Here is a 19030-nt window from a genome sequence, read left to right as displayed (position 1 = left end):
GATCGCGGCGGGAATTGGCTCTCTGTCATCGGTGGGCTCGGGCTGATGCTCCGCACCGCGGGGAGATGGTGGGCTGGGCACTGGGTCTGGAGTGGATCTGACGAGATCATCCATGGGGCAGGTGGTAGATGGTGATCCGTTTCTCGCCAGAGTCCACTCCACGAAGGCGACAAAATCCTCTCGAGGACCATCCTCGGACGACGGCGCTCTGCTCGCGGTGTTCAAGCTCGCGTCATAGAATGAGCAGAGCGCGTCGTCCGGGTAGCTGGTGGTGCTAGCTAACATCCGGAACAGTCTTGTATGGTTCTCGAGAGATCTGTCCCCCTGCTCCAGCAGGAGGAGGAATTCCGGGCAGGGGAAGGGATCCATGAGGGGAACTACGGAAACAAAAAACACTGTACAAAAAACGAAAAACAAAAACAGAGGGTAGACACGGAGCTAACAGTTTTGGTCGGTTCTTCTGTCACAGTTCGCTGTTTAAGAAGCACGCAGGAAGCACGAATAAAACGAAAACAGTCTTTAATCCACGGAACACAGGGTACATCCACACTGGAAATGGCAGGAAACACACAAACATAACGAGTAGAACCGACAAACACAGAACGCAAAGGCAAGGACTTAAATACTGGGGATAATTAACAAACACAGGTGCCAGGAATCATAATTAAACTAAACGAGGACAGGAAAAAGACAATATAAGGAAAACCAGGAACAAAGACAGGGGCAAAACACAACAAAACAGGTCCATGATCCTGACACTTCCATCTTTATTTGACCCTCTAACTCTAGCACTCTATTCTAATTCTATTCTTTATTAAAAAAAACGTGCCCCTTTTAGACTTGCACTCTATTTATTTATTAACTGCTTGTTTTCTTTAAAAAAAAAAACTAACACTTGCATCTCTTTTCTTTTTGCATTCTATCTATTTTTCTTTTTATTTATTATACAATTATAATTCTGACTTTCTGACTTCTGATTAACAAAAGCAAAAAAGGCCTCTAACACTAGCTTGCTCTATTCTTTTTCTATTCTATCTGTTTTCTTTTTATTTATTATATGATTTAAAAAAAAAAAAGCATGCTACGTGTACTGCGTTAAGCTAACTGAGACTTGTTATAGCACTTGCATATCATTGCTCTTTTGTTGATTTTGATTGCTTCCATTGTCCTCATTTGTAAGTCGCTTTGGATAAAAGCGTCTGCTAAATGTCTAAATGTAAATGTACTTCATCTACCAGCAGAGGCTAACTGGACCATGCTAACCAGCCAAACCTTTATGCCTTTATGCCAAACGATCACATGACTATGTATTTCATCTGCTCTCAACTATGCAAAGTAATTTTTACAATTTCTCTCTCTGTCTCTGTGTGTAGTTTCACGCTCTCTCGCAGGTTCAGGCACATACTCAGGCTCCCTGCAGTCCGTCTCTGAGCCGGCAGCAGCAGTACCAGCACCAGCACCAGCAGCAGGTCCAGCTCCAGTTCCAGCAGCTGGCTCAGCTCGCCGCGCAGGCCCAGGCTTCCCTCAGCGCGGGCACAGCCTGCACCTCCACAGCCCCGGCCCAGCGGGACGGCAAGCTCCTGGAGGTGATCGAGAGAAAGCGCTGCCTGTGTAAGGAGATTAAAGCTCATCGCCGGCCGGACAGGAGCTTATGTAAGCAGGACAGTATGCCTATTTTACCCAGCTGGAGAAAAACGCCAGAGCCCCGCAAGACTGGAACACCACCCTGCCAGAGGACACAGGCTGTGGTGTGGGACTCGGCCATCTGACACAGGCAGAGAGAGCAAACAGAGGGTAGGGAGTAAGAAAGACATGACTGAGAGAGAGACATACGGAGTACAAATCTTTTCTTCTTTTTTTCTCTTTTGTGTGTGAAAAGACAAAATGGAAATTTTAGGGGAAATGAGAGAAGTGGCCTTTGAGTGAAGAGATTCAAATAAGACTGAAAAGACAAAGCGGGAGCATTTTTTTGCTAAGAGAATAGCATGATTTAGAATAAATCTCTCTGTAGAAGCAGGAGAAAATGTGTTGTTTATGGTGTTTATGTGCCATGTAGTTGCAGCAGACGAAACACACACACGCACACACACTGGAGAGACACCTGTGTCTGAACTTTCTGTGACCTGCTGCAAATACAACCTGTGCTGCTGAGTTTACAACCTTTTTCAAACACACTGGAAACCTTTGGAGCACCGTAACATGTGTACTCTGAATATAAACTATTAGTGAGGAGAATAGACATGCTTTTTCCTCCAAGGAATGAAGAAATCTTCAAAACTTGATATGTAAAGAATGAAGAGATGCTGAAAGATCATAGTGGAGCTTTTCTTCATATCATAAGCTGTCTGTGACTTTGGACTTTTGTGTTTTTACTGACCAGATTTACTCAGTTATGCTGCTGTTTCCTGGGCACCCACTAGACTGATGTTTTTTTACATTCCAGAAGAGTGTCAAAATGTGTGTGTGTGTGTGTGTGTGTGGTGTCATGGTGAACATTGTAAGATGTATCTTTGCATTGGAGATGTGTGAGGTTGGAAGCTGAACAGTGATGAGAGAAAATCCAGACAAATAGACAACAAAATGGTGAGGAGTACAGGGGAACGAGTCAATAAAACACAAAATCTGACATGTATACACAAAAAAAGTCTTACACGTTCAGACACAGGAAACGGTGATGAAGGGCTGTGTGGTACTGTCCTAGTTTGTAGAAGAGATTAATTTAATTACTGCCTATTGATTGAGTGCCAATTTAGTGAGTGTGGTGACACGTGTGTCTGCGTATTTGGGGAGTAGAAGAAAAGCTGTTCAGCAGAAGTTAGGAGACTTTCGTAGCAATATTTGTTAAAACAGGAGACTGATCATTAGCCCAGTCAATACAAAATCATGATGGTGAAAAAAGAGATTTCATCAACTGTGTAACATTCACTTGATGAAAATAGTACGATCACAGGATGAGCTTCATTACAAAATAGGAAATAGACTGAGGACCAATGCACGGGCTGCGTTAACACGAGGTGCCATTGTGTTCACCTAAAAACTGTCGGACCACCATATTAACTCATTTGTTTACATTTAATCTGTATCTGAGCATATCCGGAGCTAACGCCTAACTGTATTTTTCAGTCTTTTTGGCAGCATAGTCTCATGTGTCAATCAATTGGGGTTACAATGTCGATTAATAAGATATAATAACGTATATAAAAGCTCTTATCATACAGATTGAGCAGTCCAGTAACCTTAAAGAGAAATCAGTTTTGGAGCAAACTTCACCTCTTCACACTGTCCAATGCTCATGCGCACATGCATATACAGAAACGCACACACTCGCAGCACCCTGCTGAGAAAAATGAACACGCAGCGGCGCTCCTCAGACCGATGCTGGAACTTTTTTCCACACAAAAGAAAGCGAACCACATGACATCGAGATTAAACGAGAAGAAAAAAACACTTGTTAAAATCTGTAAAATAAACATGTACAACTGTATTGATAATGTAGCAATTATTTCCACTTTCATACTTGTAATCAATAAATATATTGTAGCATATAATGTATAAAAGTACAAGGTGTTTAATTGTTTTATAAAGAAATTTAGTAGTTTTATCTGTGGCTACCTGTCTACACTGTACTGAATAGACCGCTGAAAGGCGAGCCCTCTCTACTAAAGGCACAGTCTCAGACACACACACACACACACACCAACCAACCAATGTCTTTTTCCGGCTAGTGTCATGCAAGTCCCTTTAAGCAACTTAAGTCTGATCACATTCATGACCTCACCAACACACTCCACCCGGCTCGCTGGAATATCAGTTGGATATTTTTGAAGTACTTCTGCTGCTATATTGAATTTCTACTATTGCTTACGTATCCCTCACTGCTGTTGCTTTATTTCTCTTCTTCATTCTTTTGAGTGCTCTTTGAGATTTTTTTTTTTTTTTTTTTTGGAGATCATGCGATGGAGTTTTAAGGAGTGGAATCTTTTGTAACTGTTGGCAATTAAATGTTTCTCAGTTGTTGTTGTGGTTGTATTTAAAAGTTGTTGTTGTTGTTTTTCCGAATAGTTAGCACCACCACCCTGTACAGTTCTCACCCTGGCAACACTACTGTAAATGTGATGGCAACATTGCAGTGATGTTGCCAAGGGTTTGACATGTTGTCACCACAACACCAGGGTTTCACTGCACCACCCGGTGGCCATTTGAAATACAGTCTTTATCAAACAGCACGGAGGACCACAGTAGAGGGCTGGTGCAATGCATGCTGGGAGTTCTTGATGGATTCCCTTAATCATTCAGTTCAAGGTTGGGCTGTGTCCCAGTCTATATAAATTGTGCCCAGTTTGTACTTCAGATATACTAAATAATCATCTAGTGGCAATTTATTAAGATGAAAAGGGTAACTTACTGTAAGTATTATTGGGTAAACTAGTTTACAGAAACTGTCGGCTTTGCGTGTCTACATAAACGGTGGCCATATTATGAGTGCCATAATATATTGGTATGGTAAGATACGGTGTACCTTGGAAATCACTGTAGTGCTATATTTGCATTGATATCGTCATGAAATAAATTTTATATGATGAACCTAAAATACATGTGCGAATAACAGTATGTGTGTGTGTGTGTGTGTGAGTGAGTGAGAGAGAAAGAGAGAGAGGGAATGAAAGAAACTGTTGCAATGTACATGGATTTAATGTCTTCTTGTCCTGCAGACCTCCTTAACATACAATCAATGGAATATCTGCTTGTATATTCTAATGTGGTTATGTTTTATTCATTCCCTTTCTCTTCTTTGAGGAATAGTTCACCGAAAAATGAAAAATTGCTGGAAATGTACACAGCCTCAGGCCATCCAAAATGTAGATTAGTTTGTTGCTTCATCGGAACAGATTTAGAAAACTTAGCATTAAAGGGGTCATATGATGTTGCTTATTTGGTGTAATGAAATGTGTTTATGCGGTTTAAAGTTCAAAAAACACATTATTTTCCACATACTGTACATTATTGTTGCTCCTCTATGCCCCGCCTTTCTGAAACGCGTCGATTTTTACAAAGCTCATCGGTCTGAAAAGCGAGGTGTGCTCTGATTGGCCAGCCATTCAGTGTGGTGTGATTGGTCGAATACCTCAAGCGTGTGACGGAAATGTTACGCCCCTACCATACTGTGATGCCCTGTCAGGCCGGAGCGATGATTCAAAAACATGAAAACCCATTATAAATTAGGCATTCGTTGCATCCAGGGGACATAATTACTGATTATAATGACTTATACTGTCTTTTTACGCGTTGCGTTGCATCACGCTAAGTAAACATAAAACCATGTCTGCATTTGTGATCGGAGAAATGACAAACAACAAGCCCTACTCTACACTGCCCAAAAAACTCGCTTTAAATATAAAAAATAAAAAATATAAAAACTCTTTAAATATAAAAAACGTACTTACATACGTTAGTATGTACGGTGTAACAAACGTACTGTAAGTCAGAACAGCCGGCATTGTAGTCTACTCTACCAGGATCAGGAAACGGTCCTCCATAAAATGTGCTGCACACATCTGAATATTTGGGTTGAAGTGTTCTGGAACAATGTTGTAAATACAACTTAACCACTGATTTCTAGTCGTGTCCTCTTTTGGAAGACCAAACAAAGTAGCATAAACACATTTCATTACACCAAATACTGTTCTTTTTAGCAGCATCATATGACCCCTTTAACTTTTATAAAGAATATCTCTTTGGATTTGAGACTTTAGTCTTTGCAACTTTACAGATCTTCTTTATGCACCAAGAGCTTGTAACACTCCAAAGAGAAAGGAAAAATTTAAATCGCATCATATGACCCCTTTAAATCACTTGCTCACCAGTGGGTCCTCTGCAGTGAATGGGTGCCGTCAGAATGAGAGTCCAAATAGCTGATAAAAGCATTATAATAATTCACAAGTAATCCATGTGACATCAGTCCATCAATGTGTTGCAATGTGAAAACCTGTTTGTAAAAAATACATAAAGATCTTTTTTAACTACAAAGAGGTCCTCTATCCATAATATTGCTTTCTCCAGTTAAAAAAAAAAAAAATTCGTAAGAGGACAACAGGGGATGTACTTATGGACTTGTCTTTCAGCCAGAAGTGATGGTTTAAAGTTAAAATCCCTTACGGATGGATTTGTTTCTAACAAATTATGCAGCTTTTCACATTACAAGACGTCGTTGTCAGCTCTTTGGACTCTTACACATGTGTCAGCATCATGAATACAGGGAGCTGTAACAACAGTCTGTTGCTGAATTGTGTTGACTGATTTGCTCTTCACTGATGTCCTGTATCATAGATGAAGCTCTTGTACAAGTTCTCTCTTTCTACAGGTCTTCTATATTGTAGGCTCTAACCTGTCATTGATCTTGAACATCATTACAGACGTTATTTGACTGTTGTGATGTGACAGATTTATCAAGTAGTACCAGTCATTGAAACATATACAGATTGAGTGCTGAGGGGAAGTTTAAGAGGTAGACTGGTTCTTTAACAGCTGGAGTTATGCTTCAGGAAGGATCAGGAGGATCTGTCCAGAGCATCAGAAATATAAATTATATGGTTATTTAGATTAAAAGAAAAAAGAAAAAGATTGCTTGGCACTTGCCAGTAGTATCATTTGCCTTAATTAGCTTAATTTTGCACTGTAAAATCTGTAACATTTTTGTAAAATCTGTGAAATTAAAACCAAAATTAAACATTTTCTTAATGTTTTTAAAATTAAATTAAATTATTATTTAGCTATATACTGAGCATAATTAAGTTTAGTTATTTAATGCAAATGCCTTGACTGAACTTAAAATGTCAAGTCGCCATTAATCTGCAGTCATTTAAAAAAAAATTACCCATCTATATTAAGTGGTTCTTGACATCATAAGACTGTCACAATTCTCGGGAGGCAAGGAGCGAGGAACGAGGAAACACGGAGATACTACTTTTTTACTCTTACTTGAGTCATATTATTTTTCAGTACTTTTACTTGTACTCAAGTAAATTATTCCTTAAGTAGCAATATTTTTACTTAAGTACAATTTCTTAGTACTCTTTCCACCACTAATTATATTATATTATATTATTGTCACACTTCTCGGGAGGCAAGGAGCGAGGAACGAGGAAACATGGAGATACTTCAATTCACAGTCTTTAATGATCACACGGGGAACGTAGGAGACACAGGAACACATGGAATGACATTCGAGGACCGACAAACACTAACTGAAATGACTGGGGCTTTTAAACACTGGGTGATTGGGAAAACACAGGTGCAAGGAATGACTAATTAAAGGGAACACAGCACACCTGGGGAGGGAAAACACAACACAAAGAGTCCAGGGGCGTGACAAAGACAAGTTATCGAACGTAATAAAATCAATAGCATTACCAATAAAACTGCTGAGTAGCCAAACAATCTAGCCACATTAACTAATTATACCCAAATACCAATTAAACAAATTATTTTTAATGTAGATCTGTCTGAACTAAATGAATGCATTAATCCAACTCACCTGTAATGCTTGTTGAAGATCAGCCTATGTATCTTGTAACAGAAAATATCCTGAAAACAGAAACAGAAAATATCTTGTATCTTGAAAAACAGCATCAAGATACATTACTTGTTTGGTTTACATTAGCTGTAATACAACAATCAAGTAGATTTTATTTTCAGTATTATTTACTTGATCCAAGATTGTTTTTACAGTGCATCTTACAATCTGAGGCCATTGGGAGTCTTTGCAAGGAACAGCAATGGAAACGCCACGCCAAGAAGTGACTTGGGTTTTGCTAAAGGAGGGGCTTTTTTCGGGGTGGGGGTGATCGGGGCTGAGCAGGTAGAGATGGTTTTACTGCAGTATCGACACATTAGTGCTGCACTGCTCTCTCTCTCTCTCGCTCGCTCGCTCTGTCTCTCTGCGGAGTGCTCACTGCATTTGTGGGTGGGCAGAACGCCGGGCGTTACACTGCTCTCACTCAGTCCTCGCTTGAGTGCTCAGGTTTCGGCATAGTGCCTTGAGAATCGCTTTTATCCAGTTTTTCATTAAACAAAGCTTTCTATTGAGACCTTAAAGATCGTTTTAACCCTTTCTCCACACTATTCAAGCGTGGAATAGCTTTTTATTACTCTCAAAGAGAGTGTTAGCCCCGAGGCGTTGACTCTGTGAGTGCACATTTATTTCGTCCAGGAAAATGGCAAAGGATGATAAGAAGAACGCGTGGAAGGAGTTCTTCTGGAACCCGAGAACGCGCGAGTTCTGCGGGAGGACCGCGAGCAGTTGGGGTAAGTTTGCACAGCATCGACAGGATTTCACGCATGCACAAATGCTAATAAGTGTGCAATTATTTTGCAGTTATAATAAATACTGCGCTGCAATAGTTAGCGAGTCTCACTCTATCAGTGCAGAGAAGTTCACTGGAGAGACGGATCGCTGTCCGAGGTGCTGAAACGCCAGTTAGTGCGGCTGTAGTGCGTCACATGCGTTTGCTTTTCTCCTCCGCGTGTTTACGCAGCTGTAAAACTTAATGCATGATGTGATTATCTTAGTCAAATTACGAAATCTGATGTCTATCGACAAATCCAGATAACTGATTATTGTGTTATGATGGACTTTGCGGGAAGAAATGTTAAATACGCCGCATCAGCCAATGAACAGCGTGGAGAAATGTGATGCGTCGAGTCCCTGCAAAACTACACAATGCGCTTCAAGTAGAATGTCTGAATAGAGACTAGCACACATCAGTATTCCCTGCACCACTTTCTGTAAAGAACAGCAGTAATTTTAACTGCAAAGAATGCTGAAGTGCTGCAGTAAAAAAAAATATGTTAAATACTAGAAAAAAGTAGAATTTAATTGACGAAACATGTATTTTTCTGTATAATGTTATTAAAATGTTTTCAGTACACCGTATGCTTTATTATATATTTAACAAGGCAATTCATGTATTGTAAAATATAGTATAAGTTATGTTTTTGTTCAAAGTATGAATCACTTTTTAATTAATAGGGAAATTCAAAACATTTCCTTGCTCAAAATTTTCTTGCTTTTTGTAGCAGTTGCTCTCTATTGTATTCTACCTTATTTAATTAATGTTTACCCTGACAGCTGATAGAGAGGCCCATTTTGATCAGCTATAAGCCTCAGTGTGCCATCTGTATCATTATCTGTGCATGAAACACACAGCAAACTCATTTTAATAGTTCACATAGGCCCATATATTAACATATAATTGAATAACAACTAGAAGCTGTAAAAAATACAGTCACCAAAATGCCAACACTTACTGTTTTTTAACATCATCAGCTGACATTTTTTTTACAGTCGAGTGTCAAATTTTACATTCTGCCATTTGGTTTAAATCTGTTTGAATTTTCCATATAATCTAGTAAGTAATCTGGCTTTTATAATTGTGCAAGGTCTTTCTAACAATAGAAGTGAACCACTAAACACCTTTAGCACTGTGTATATTGTTACAAATGGTCTTTTGCAGTGACATTGAGATGATTTAATCTAGCCAAGGGCCATTTTGTGTGTGTGCGTGGGGGTTTGTGAATTAGTGTAAGATGTAATCCTTTACTAATAGGCTCATTGGTTGCCTTGGTGAGGCTATCATGTGAATATATAGCCTATTCAACAGCCGTAGATTAATTCTGGAACTGAACTGTGTCTTTTAATCAGGGTGTGATGGCATTAAAACTACAGCACTCCAAAAGTGCCCCTCGGGCATCTGTAACTCAGCTGTCAATGCTTTGGGATAGTTAGAGAGAGAGAGAGTGTGTGTGTGTGTGAGTGTGTGTGAGAGAAAGAGAGATAGAGAGAGAAATGCTAGATCACTGCCCTCAAGACATCCATGTATGCCAGCACTTATTGCTCTGGAGGACGGTGGAAGCAGCAGCTACATTCATACAGCTGTGTCTCTTATTGAAACATATCCAGGGTTGCTTTCAGAACCCCTGGGGCACAGAGGGGTCAATAGTATCAGATAAAAGCATTTAAAGCTGATTTGACTTCAGCCCTCTGGAGAATCATATACAGCCTGTGTCTCATCTTGTTGTTAAACATCACTCTTGCACAGGCCGTAATTGAATCTCTAAACCACTCCTGAGACTTATAGCTCACACTGCAGTATTTGAGAGCAGAAGATCTTAAAACTCTGTTCAAAGCAGTATGAGGCTTCCTGGAAACAAACCACCTTGAAAAGTTCTGGAGATATTCTAGTTCAGAAGATTCCAATACTTTTTTTTTTATCAGCTAAAGCCCTTTGACATAAAATATTTACATGAAGTACTCCCTGAGATTTGAAGTGAATTTTTTAAAATAATTTAATAACATATTTGCATGTCCACAGTTCTCTGATGATATGCAAGTAAACAAAATAGTTCATCTTTTTTAGTAAATATAATAAATTATTTACCATTTACTAAAATGTTTACACCCTGCGGTTCTCAAATCCGAAAAAAATCTGGTTCTAGCTGGACGATAGACTGCTTTGAAAGATCCTCTTTTTGAACTAAATCTTCTTTTTCAAATGTATAATATCCCATTCACTTTACAGCTACACACATCATAAATAAATATGCGGATATGAAATGTTGTTTTGAATTGAAATTATGTAATGTTACTGTCACAGTCTTCAGCGGGTGTGCCCAGGAGGGCCACCAGATGACTGTGTTCTGTGAGCACATGGCTTGTGTTGTGTTTGTCTGTTGCCATGTGCTCTCTCCTGTCTATTGTCGTGCCCCTCCCATCTTGTTACCTTGTTATAGTTTAAGTTGCTCCACCTGTGTCTCCCTCGTTAGCCTCCTCGTTTGGTTCCTATTTATTCACCTGGTGTCTGTCATCCTGTGCTGATCCGTCATTTCTCATTGTGTGTGTTTCATGTCTGCATGTGGTGCAGCTTTAGGCCTGCCTGTCTGTTTTTCCCCCTCGGGGTGGTTTGAGTTTGTTTTGTTTTTTTTCATTTTATTATCAAAATAAATACCCATTCCTCCTGCACTTGAGTCCTCGCTTCATCTCCCCGCACGCACCGTGACAGTTACCTGTTATTGCTAATTTTCCACTATTAAAATCAATTACAAAGGAACAAAACAATTGGCACAATAATGATAACACCGCAACAATATTATAGTGATATTATGAAGGTCTTCTGAAAGTGGTGCTGTAGTTTCAGTTAAGTTTTGGTCTGATAAGAAATATTAAGAAATATTCATATCAAGTATAATAAATAGCTATCTGCAACTATTACCCCGAGAACCTTTTTAATTTTTATTTATTTATTAATCTTTACCTGACTAACTCTTATGTTTGTTAGTATTATTAGTAATAATTTAGATGTATCAGTCTATAATTACTATCTATATATTTATGTGCACCCAGTACACCCAGTTATTCCTGCCAAATATAACAGGAAATTGATATTCAGAGATGGCTCCCTTTGTCTGCATCACAGGTGTGAGTTCCTCTGAAGTGTTTGATAGTATGGTGGCCTGGTAGGTTTGATGGATTTAGGAACTGATGAATCTGAAAGGATGTGGGCAGATCTAAAGAGACTGTTTTGTGGGGTTCATGTCTGTATTAATGAACGTGAACATGCAAATAGCAGATCACAGCGGCACATTCTGCTTCTCTCTTTCAGGTTGCGTTCAAATTAGAGGGTTGAAAGAGGGAGGGTGACTTTCATCATGATGAGAGACAGAAAAAGAAACAGAAGAGCACAGACATAGTATCAGTCTCACCATGTGCAGTAAACACTCAGATCCAGCACAGCTGATGAGGATGTACCACGTTTTAACCTCATAATCAAGTTGAGCAAGTCATGTTTGATAATGCAGGTATTTGGTAGAGTATTTGGAGAGACGGCGGTTATTTTGAGGCTGTCCTGCTGCGAGATTAAGTAGCGCTTAATGATGTGAACATTTGGGCTTTGCTAGTATCCCTTGCATAAGGCAACATTCTTACCTTATCTTTGCTCACTTTCTCTCTTGCACATGCATTGCATCGTTTTCACTCTCTCCAGGCATATTAGCACACACTCCTGTGTAATTCTATCCTGTAGCGTAACCTCACATTGCACTGCTGTTATTGATCAGTCAAAGCCTGTCTGTGCGGGGAGCTCCAGGATGCAGCGGGGGACAGAGATCCGGTATCCCTCCTCCCTTCAACCTGGAGCAACCTGATCGATTGTCCCCAGGGGCCTCGCTGCGTGAAGCTCAGGTGTCCTGTATTTTAATGAGCTCTCCTCAGGCATACTGCTGTGCACCACAACTTACAGCACGCACATACAAACAGGCACCTTCAGCACTCAGCATTTTCTAGGTAATAGCAACGCTAAATTATTTATTGTGTTGGTGAAGATGTTTGGAAGTACATTCTTATTACAGGGGCAAATGGATGAGTTACTGAATCTTTCCTTTTTGCCTGAGAGTATTCGGGTAATTAACATGAATTTTTAAAGAGTACAAGTCCAGCAATTCTCTTCATGCTATAAAAATTTAAAGCACTATTTTTCTAATGTATAATATAAATTCCAAATGTACAGTTTGGGGTTAGTAAGTATTTTTTTTTAAAGAAATTAATATTTAGCAGGAATGGATTAAATTATCAAAGGTGACAGTAAAGACATTTGTTACAAAAATTTTCTATTTCGAATAAATGCTGTTCTTTTGAACTTTGTTCATCAAAGAGTCCTGGTTATCATGGTTTACACTAAAATCTTCAGTAGCACAACTGTTTTCAACATTGTTAAAAATTAGAAATGTTTCTTGAGATTCAAATCAGCATATTCATTTAGAATGTAACTTATTTCTGTGATGGCAAAGCTTTATTTTCAGCAGCCATTATTCCGATCTTCAGTGTCACATGATCTTTCAGATATTAAAAAAGTTGAAATAGAAAGTAGCCACTTTAAATTTTAATAATATTGTACAGTATTACTGTTTTTACTGTATTTTGATCAAATCAATGCACTCTTGGAAAAATAATTGAGTGGTAGTGTGTATAATCTTTCATCTTATGACAATTTTATAAATTATTTTATTTAATATGCATACTGTTTAAGTGTATTGCGAAAAGCTAAAATGTGTTTAAAATGGTAAAAACCAGTTCCAGCAACACAACAATATATATACTTTTAAAAATCTTGACACTGAAAAACCTCCGTGTCTACTGCCCATGTAAAGTTTGTAGGTTTGTTTATTTCCCATATCTGAGAAAATCTGAGGGGGGGAAATTCTTGTGCTAGAAATTACCTATCAATACTCTCTCATTAACATCAGCAAAGACTTTTCAGACTGGCTTGTAAGTATACCACATTATACACCATATTACTGTACTGACATTATATACCTCATGAATAAATAACCACTGACATAATTCTGTCATTCTTCTACGTATGATAAATATCAACTCATTAGTCTGTATAGAGATCTATTTAGTGCAGTTGTGTAGACATAATAATTTAGAGTATAATTATTATTTTATTTGGGTATTTGGGGGTGTTTGCATGAATGTATGTACAGACATACCGTAGGCTACTCTGGTGTTTCTAAACCATAAATTCCCTGAAAATCCCCCTTTGACTTAATCTGCCCTCTTCTTCTCCTTCTGTCACCTCCCCTCCCTCCCCTTTTTTGCCCCTCTTAACCCACATCGTCCCTGCAGTAATTCAATTTGGTCAAAGACAACACTTTTACCAGACAGGATTACCAGACTTCATGTAAAAGGGACATTAGTGTGTAAAAGTATGAATGTGTGTAAGACAGAGCTGCAGTGAATGTGTATGTATAAATGTATGAATGAGGAGAGAAGATCCGGGTGCTCTGGTGAGAATTTAAGAGGATTAGGTTTGCTAGTCTTGTATCTTTTCACAGTTACATCAGCAGAAGGAGAGCGAGAAGCAAGGGAGAGACAGAGAGAGAGAGAGAGAGAGCAAAAGATAGTCATAAATTGTTATTATGGTTATATGGTCACAGTATTCTCCATGTCCTATTACAAACACTCCCTACAAACATGTTTTTATTAAAGTACATAACGTGTAGGAGGAGCTACAATGAAGGAAAACGTTTTGTTCTATAACACCAGAACCGTATGTTACGGACTCAAGTCACAACTCTATATCTCTAATTTCATTTATATCAAGAATAAAACCATACTTTTGTGAACTACTCCTAGACTTATAAATTTGTATCACTTATCACTTTGTACATTAATGTAAGGGCTTACTCTAAGAACAAATTACAAATGTGGAAGACTTGGCCACTTGGTGGCACTATCATGGCAAAAAAAAAAAAAAAGACTGGATCTGTAGTCCAGGTCGACATTTTGTCTTATCTGTCATCAGAAATGCTTAATGTCATGCAAAATATAGGCCAATAATTGCTGCATGCAGCTGTATTTATTCATTTAAATTAATATGCATTGTTATTATTATTATTGCTATTATTAAATTCATTTCAACAAGAATTCCATTAAAATAAGTCTTAGCATTTCGATGCTAAGTATGCTAAATTCCAGTGGCATATTACAGTTCACATTTATGGAAAAGTTTAGAGTTTATAGAGTTTGGATTTGAATGTTTGTGTGTTCTTGTAGGTCTGATCCTGTTGTTTTATCTGGCATTCTACATTTTCCTGGCTGGATTATTTGCTCTCACCATGTACGTAATGCTGCAGACGCTCGATGACCACAGACCAACATACCAAGATAGACTTTCAACTCCAGGTAATACACACAGACTTGATCCTAAATATAAGCTAATTATAACAACTCCACCCTAATGTTACCCCTTACAGATACCTTTTGCCATTTATTAACTGTAATTTATTGATATTGCAATATTTGGCCCATTATTTGCGACAGATGCTAGAGGCTGCAGTCTTTAGTCTTCTTGTTAGTGCGCCCGCCTCCCATGCCGGAGACCTGGGTTCGAGACCCACTCGGAACGAGAACGAGGTGTGGCAGTGAGGACCCGGGGGAGAGGGGTTACATTGGAGCCGTGACCCAGATGGGAGTGAGGTTTAGGGGGGTGAGTGTAACGGAGGCCAGCGAGTAGGTGCTGTGCAGGTAGTCCTCACTCCCCTGATCTCAAGAGATGCACTAGCGACTGATGCTAGAGGCTGCAGTCTTTAGCCTCGTTGTTAGTGCGCCCGCCTCCCATGCCGGAGACCCGGTTCGAGACCCACTCAGAACGAGGTGTGGCGGTGAGGACCCGGGGGAGAGGGCTTACACACTCACAGTCTCTGTATTTTCCTATTCTCTTATTTGTTTTGCAGGAATGATGATCAGACCTAAAGGAGATCAGCTGGAGATCGCTTACACCATGGAGTACACAGAGACCTGGGAAAGATACGTCCAGGCCCTCAATAACTTCCTCTCGCGTGAGTCCCATGCAAATAACCTTATATGTATTGCACAAAACCTGCCGCAATCATTTTACTATTGAAATCCTGCGTGCTATTTAGTTGACAGAAGGTCTTGTCCTGTTGCTTCTTGTATGCAGCCTACAACGACACAGTCCAGGCCCAGAAGAATTATGAATGTAAACCGGATCATTACTTCATCCAGGAGGACAGTGGCAGCTTGAAAAACTTCCCCAAGCGTTCCTGCCAGTTCAAACGCTCCATATTGGAGGATTGCGCTGGGCTCACAGATCGTTATTATGGTTACAGTGATGGCAAGCCCTGCATTATCATCAAGCTTAACCGTGTAAGACGTGAAATAGAAAGCATGTGTGGAGCAAATGTTTGTGTCAGAAACACGTCCAGCATTATTGAAAAATGTATATACAGTGGGTACGGAAAGTATTCAGACCCCCTTAAATTTTTCACTCTTTGTTATATTGCAGCCATTTGATAAAATCGGGTGCTTCTACTAAATACTGAGCATTTTTCAGTTTTTCTTTTTTAATAAATTTGCAAAAATGTCAACAATTCTGTGTTTTTCTGTCAATATGGGGTGCTGTGTGTACATTAATGAGGAAAAAAAATTAACTTAAATGATTTTAGCAAATGGCTGCAATATAACAAAGAGTGAAAAATTTAAGGGGGTCTGAATACTTTCCGTACCCACTGTAATCAAACAAATATATGCCTGATTTGATTTTAGGTCATTGAATCCCCACAGTTTTATCTTCGTGAAGACTTTGACCTGAAACCACAGAATCAGAGACAGCGGCCTGAATGTTTATAATTAAAAATTCATCAGAGTTACTTTCGTTTTCTAATAAGACTCGACTTGACCTGTCTCTTCCCTTTGGTTTTCATCTTTTTCTCCCTCTCTCATTTCAATCTCAAATCCTTCTTTCTCTGCGTTTATTCTTCTTTGCAGGTGATTGGTCTGTTGCCTGCTGAGGATGGGCAGCCTCCTTACGTCACATGTGGTGCTAAGGTAAGGTCTCGGTCTCTTTTCCTCTGTCTCTCACTCTCCTTATCCTTCAGTCTTTTAAAAAGGGATTGATTTCAGATTAAAGTTACATGAGCCATTCAACAAGGTCACCAGATTAAATTAGCCAGTAATCAGAACTGTGGCCGGCTTCAGAGAAAAACTGCCATGACAGACTATATGCTGCTGATTCACATGCAAAAATTAACAAACAGAAATGAAAATAAGTAAAGGAACAGTTGTGTATTTCCTATTCGTTAAAATGTCTGAATGTATTCAGGAATCATCCTTCAGTCATGCAAGGTTCAGTCTCAACTGTTTTCATTTTTCCATTTTTAGTCATTTTAGTACTTCAACTTTTATTTCTGTTAGCTGCCAAGTCAACATTTCTCTTTTTTTTTATCTAATATTTATATTTTACTTAAGATTTATTTCAATTCAATATTTTAATAGTTTTAGTTAACTATAACAACACTGTTGCTTGTTTGTATTCTCATACTTTAGGTCAGTTTCCCCACTCTAAGCAAACTTTGACCTATATTGCATTAGAGTGGAAGTTTTACCTACTCTTTCCCCAAGCTTCCTCAATAGTGTGTGCCCTCTGAATCATGTATGTATGTTTGTGTTTGAGTGGGTTCTGACTGAATATTGACCGCCATTCAGGCTCATGCAAATATGTTCCTCAATCTATTTCTCTCTTCGATTGCGATGTCCTCACCCATTTTTTTAAACATCACACCTTTTTTTGCTCTTTCTCATCATAGACCCATCATTCCTCCTCCTTTGTTCTATACTGTTGTCATAGAATTGTTGTTTTCAGTGTCTTTTCAGTGTTTGTTTATTATGTGTTGTTTTACACCATTGCTCATCATCTCTGTTTATGTTCCATAAGGTTGATTTGTTTTTTTTGTTTGTTTTTGTGTGTGTGTGTCTCACCTGTTCTCCCCCTCCATTCTTGTCAGAAATACAAAGTTGGAAAAGATGAGTGGGTAAGAATAATAGACAGAATGAAGAATAATCATTTTGACAGAGGCAGAGAATTTATAATGAGCATTACATCTTTGATGTTCTGCAGTGAGCAACAAATTCGAATCCAAAATGGCCAGTCTTTATTTTAAATCTTTAATTACACTTAGGCCAGTCTTTATTTTAAATCTTTAATTACACTTAAAAACAGCAAAGGGTAAAATGATTATTCATACATTCAGATCATATACTAGATAATTCCAGCATAAGATCAATTCAAAGGACGATTGGTTTCTCTGTTCATTTGTTTAATTCAGTAGCAGTGGTAGTAAAACAGCTTGATACCTTCAGATTAAATGCTGAGATGAACTCATAATATCTCCCTCCCTCTGTAGGCAGATGACTCAGATAAACTTGGTGAACTGGTGTACTTTCCCCCAAATGGCACCTTTAACCTTATGTACTACCCATACTATGGCAAGAAAGCCCAGGTACAACACACACACACACACACACACATGGAGAATATACTGTACATGTGTAAAATGAAAATTTACAGTATGTTTTCTAAATGCATATTATTGATCTTACTGTAAATTTTTCATCTATGCATATATTTTATTATTATTCTTTTTTAAAAAGGATCATTTTTAATTATTAATCTAAGTGTCATAACTGGATCTTCCAATGAAAGAACATACTTCTCTTTGGTGATGCATGCTGGATTCTCCAATCATTTAGCCCACTTAACCCACTAAAGATCGCATTCAGATCTGGCTCCATCCAATCAACAACTGATGGAGATAAAACCCTTTTCTGGCAATCTGTTTCTTCTGCTGCAGGTGAACTACTCTCAGCCTCTTGTGGCCATTAAGTTCATCAACATCACCATGAATGAGGATGTCAACGTGGAGTGCAAAATCAACGCTAACAACATTCCTGAGGGTAGTGAACGAGACAAGTTTGCTGGACGCATTTCCTTCAAACTGAGGATCAACTCCAGAGATTAAACAGGCGAAAGTGTTTTAATTTTCTTTTACACACACACACACACACACACACACACACAGGTCCTCCCCATCTAAAAGAGTGTAGGATTATGCACAGAAGGCACAGCTAGATAAACCAGACAAAGCAATCCTCAGCACAGACAGAGCAGACTGTATTTTTTTTCCATTTGAGACTGTAGTGAGATTGTAGGGAGTTAGCAATGAAGTTTTTGTGTGCATTTGTGTGTGTACATCAGTGTCTGTGTGTGTGTGTGTGTTTGCATGTGTGAGCTGAGGTACACTCTTAAAAATGAAGGTGCTTAAACGGTTCTTCACAGCAATGCCATAGAAGAACCATTTTTGGATCCACAAAGAAGCATTCAGTCAAAGGTTCTTTAAAGAATCATCTCTTTCTTACCTTTTTATAATCTGAAGAACTTTCTTTTGCTACAAAGAATCTTTTGTGAAACAGAAAGGTTCTTCAGATGTTAAAGGTTCTTTATGGAACCATTTAGACAAAAAAGGTTCTTCTATGGCATCGTGAAGCACCTTTATTTTTAAGAGTGTATCACAGTTTTTATTTTCTGAAACATAAAATTTGAATGGCATGTTCAGCTATCGGAGCTATTTATTAAAAATAATATATTCTATTAAAACAATACTAAGAAAGGGATAT

General features: G+C 38.7%; 2 protein-coding genes across 4 annotated transcripts in view; both read left to right on the top strand.

The window, feature by feature from the left end:
• Nucleotides 1-1891, top strand: part of nyap1 (neuronal tyrosine phosphorylated phosphoinositide-3-kinase adaptor 1) — a 40175-nt gene extending 38284 nt beyond the window's left edge. The window contains exon 7 of the mRNA XM_016560630.1: nt 1374-1891. Within this exon, the coding sequence (XP_016416116.1) occupies nt 1374-1769 (396 nt within the window). The 3' untranslated portion in view covers nt 1770-1891. The remainder of the gene's footprint in view (nt 1-1373) is intronic.
• Nucleotides 1892-7968: 6077 nt separating this feature from the next.
• Nucleotides 7969-18649, top strand: atp1b2b (ATPase Na+/K+ transporting subunit beta 2b). Of its 3 annotated transcripts, none has more exons than XM_016560628.1 (8): nt 7969-8304; nt 14612-14740; nt 15292-15396; nt 15519-15724; nt 16346-16405; nt 17362-17388; nt 17761-17883; nt 18406-18649. In XM_016560628.1, the coding sequence occupies exons 1-8, from the start codon at nt 8214-8216 to the stop codon at nt 18448-18450; spliced, it is 786 nt and encodes a 261-aa protein (XP_016416114.1). In that variant the 5' UTR covers nt 7969-8213; the 3' UTR covers nt 18451-18649. The 3 variants fall into 3 exon arrangements, with proteins under 3 accessions (XP_016416114.1, XP_016416112.1, XP_016416113.1); XM_016560626.1 differs by lacking the exon at nt 18406-18649 and adding an exon at nt 18208-18391 and having other exon boundaries at nt 17761-17856; XM_016560627.1 differs by lacking the exons at nt 17362-17388; nt 18406-18649 and adding an exon at nt 18208-18391 and having other exon boundaries at nt 17761-17856.
• Nucleotides 18650-19030: the final 381 nt, after the last annotated feature.

Source organism: Sinocyclocheilus rhinocerous, unplaced genomic scaffold, assembly GCF_001515625.1.
Source record: "Sinocyclocheilus rhinocerous isolate Xijiao unplaced genomic scaffold, SAMN03320098_v1.1 scaffold77, whole genome shotgun sequence".
Classification (NCBI taxonomy): Eukaryota; Metazoa; Chordata; class Actinopteri; order Cypriniformes; family Cyprinidae; genus Sinocyclocheilus; species Sinocyclocheilus rhinocerous.
This window is presented reverse-complemented; position numbering and strand designations above follow the sequence as displayed.

Bases quoted from the DNA above. Each gene is read 5' to 3' on its own strand.
- atp1b2b (XM_016560626.1), top strand. From the start codon at position 8,214: ATGGCAAAGGATGATAAGAAGAACGCGTGGAAGGAGTTCTTCTGGAAC. The intron at 16,406-17,361 runs GTAAGGTCTCGG...CATTCTTGTCAG, and splicing joins ACGTCACATGTGGTGCTAAG to AAATACAAAGTTGGAAAAGA. The intron at 17,857-18,207 runs GTACAACACACA...CTTCTGCTGCAG, and splicing joins ACTATGGCAAGAAAGCCCAG to GTGAACTACTCTCAGCCTCT.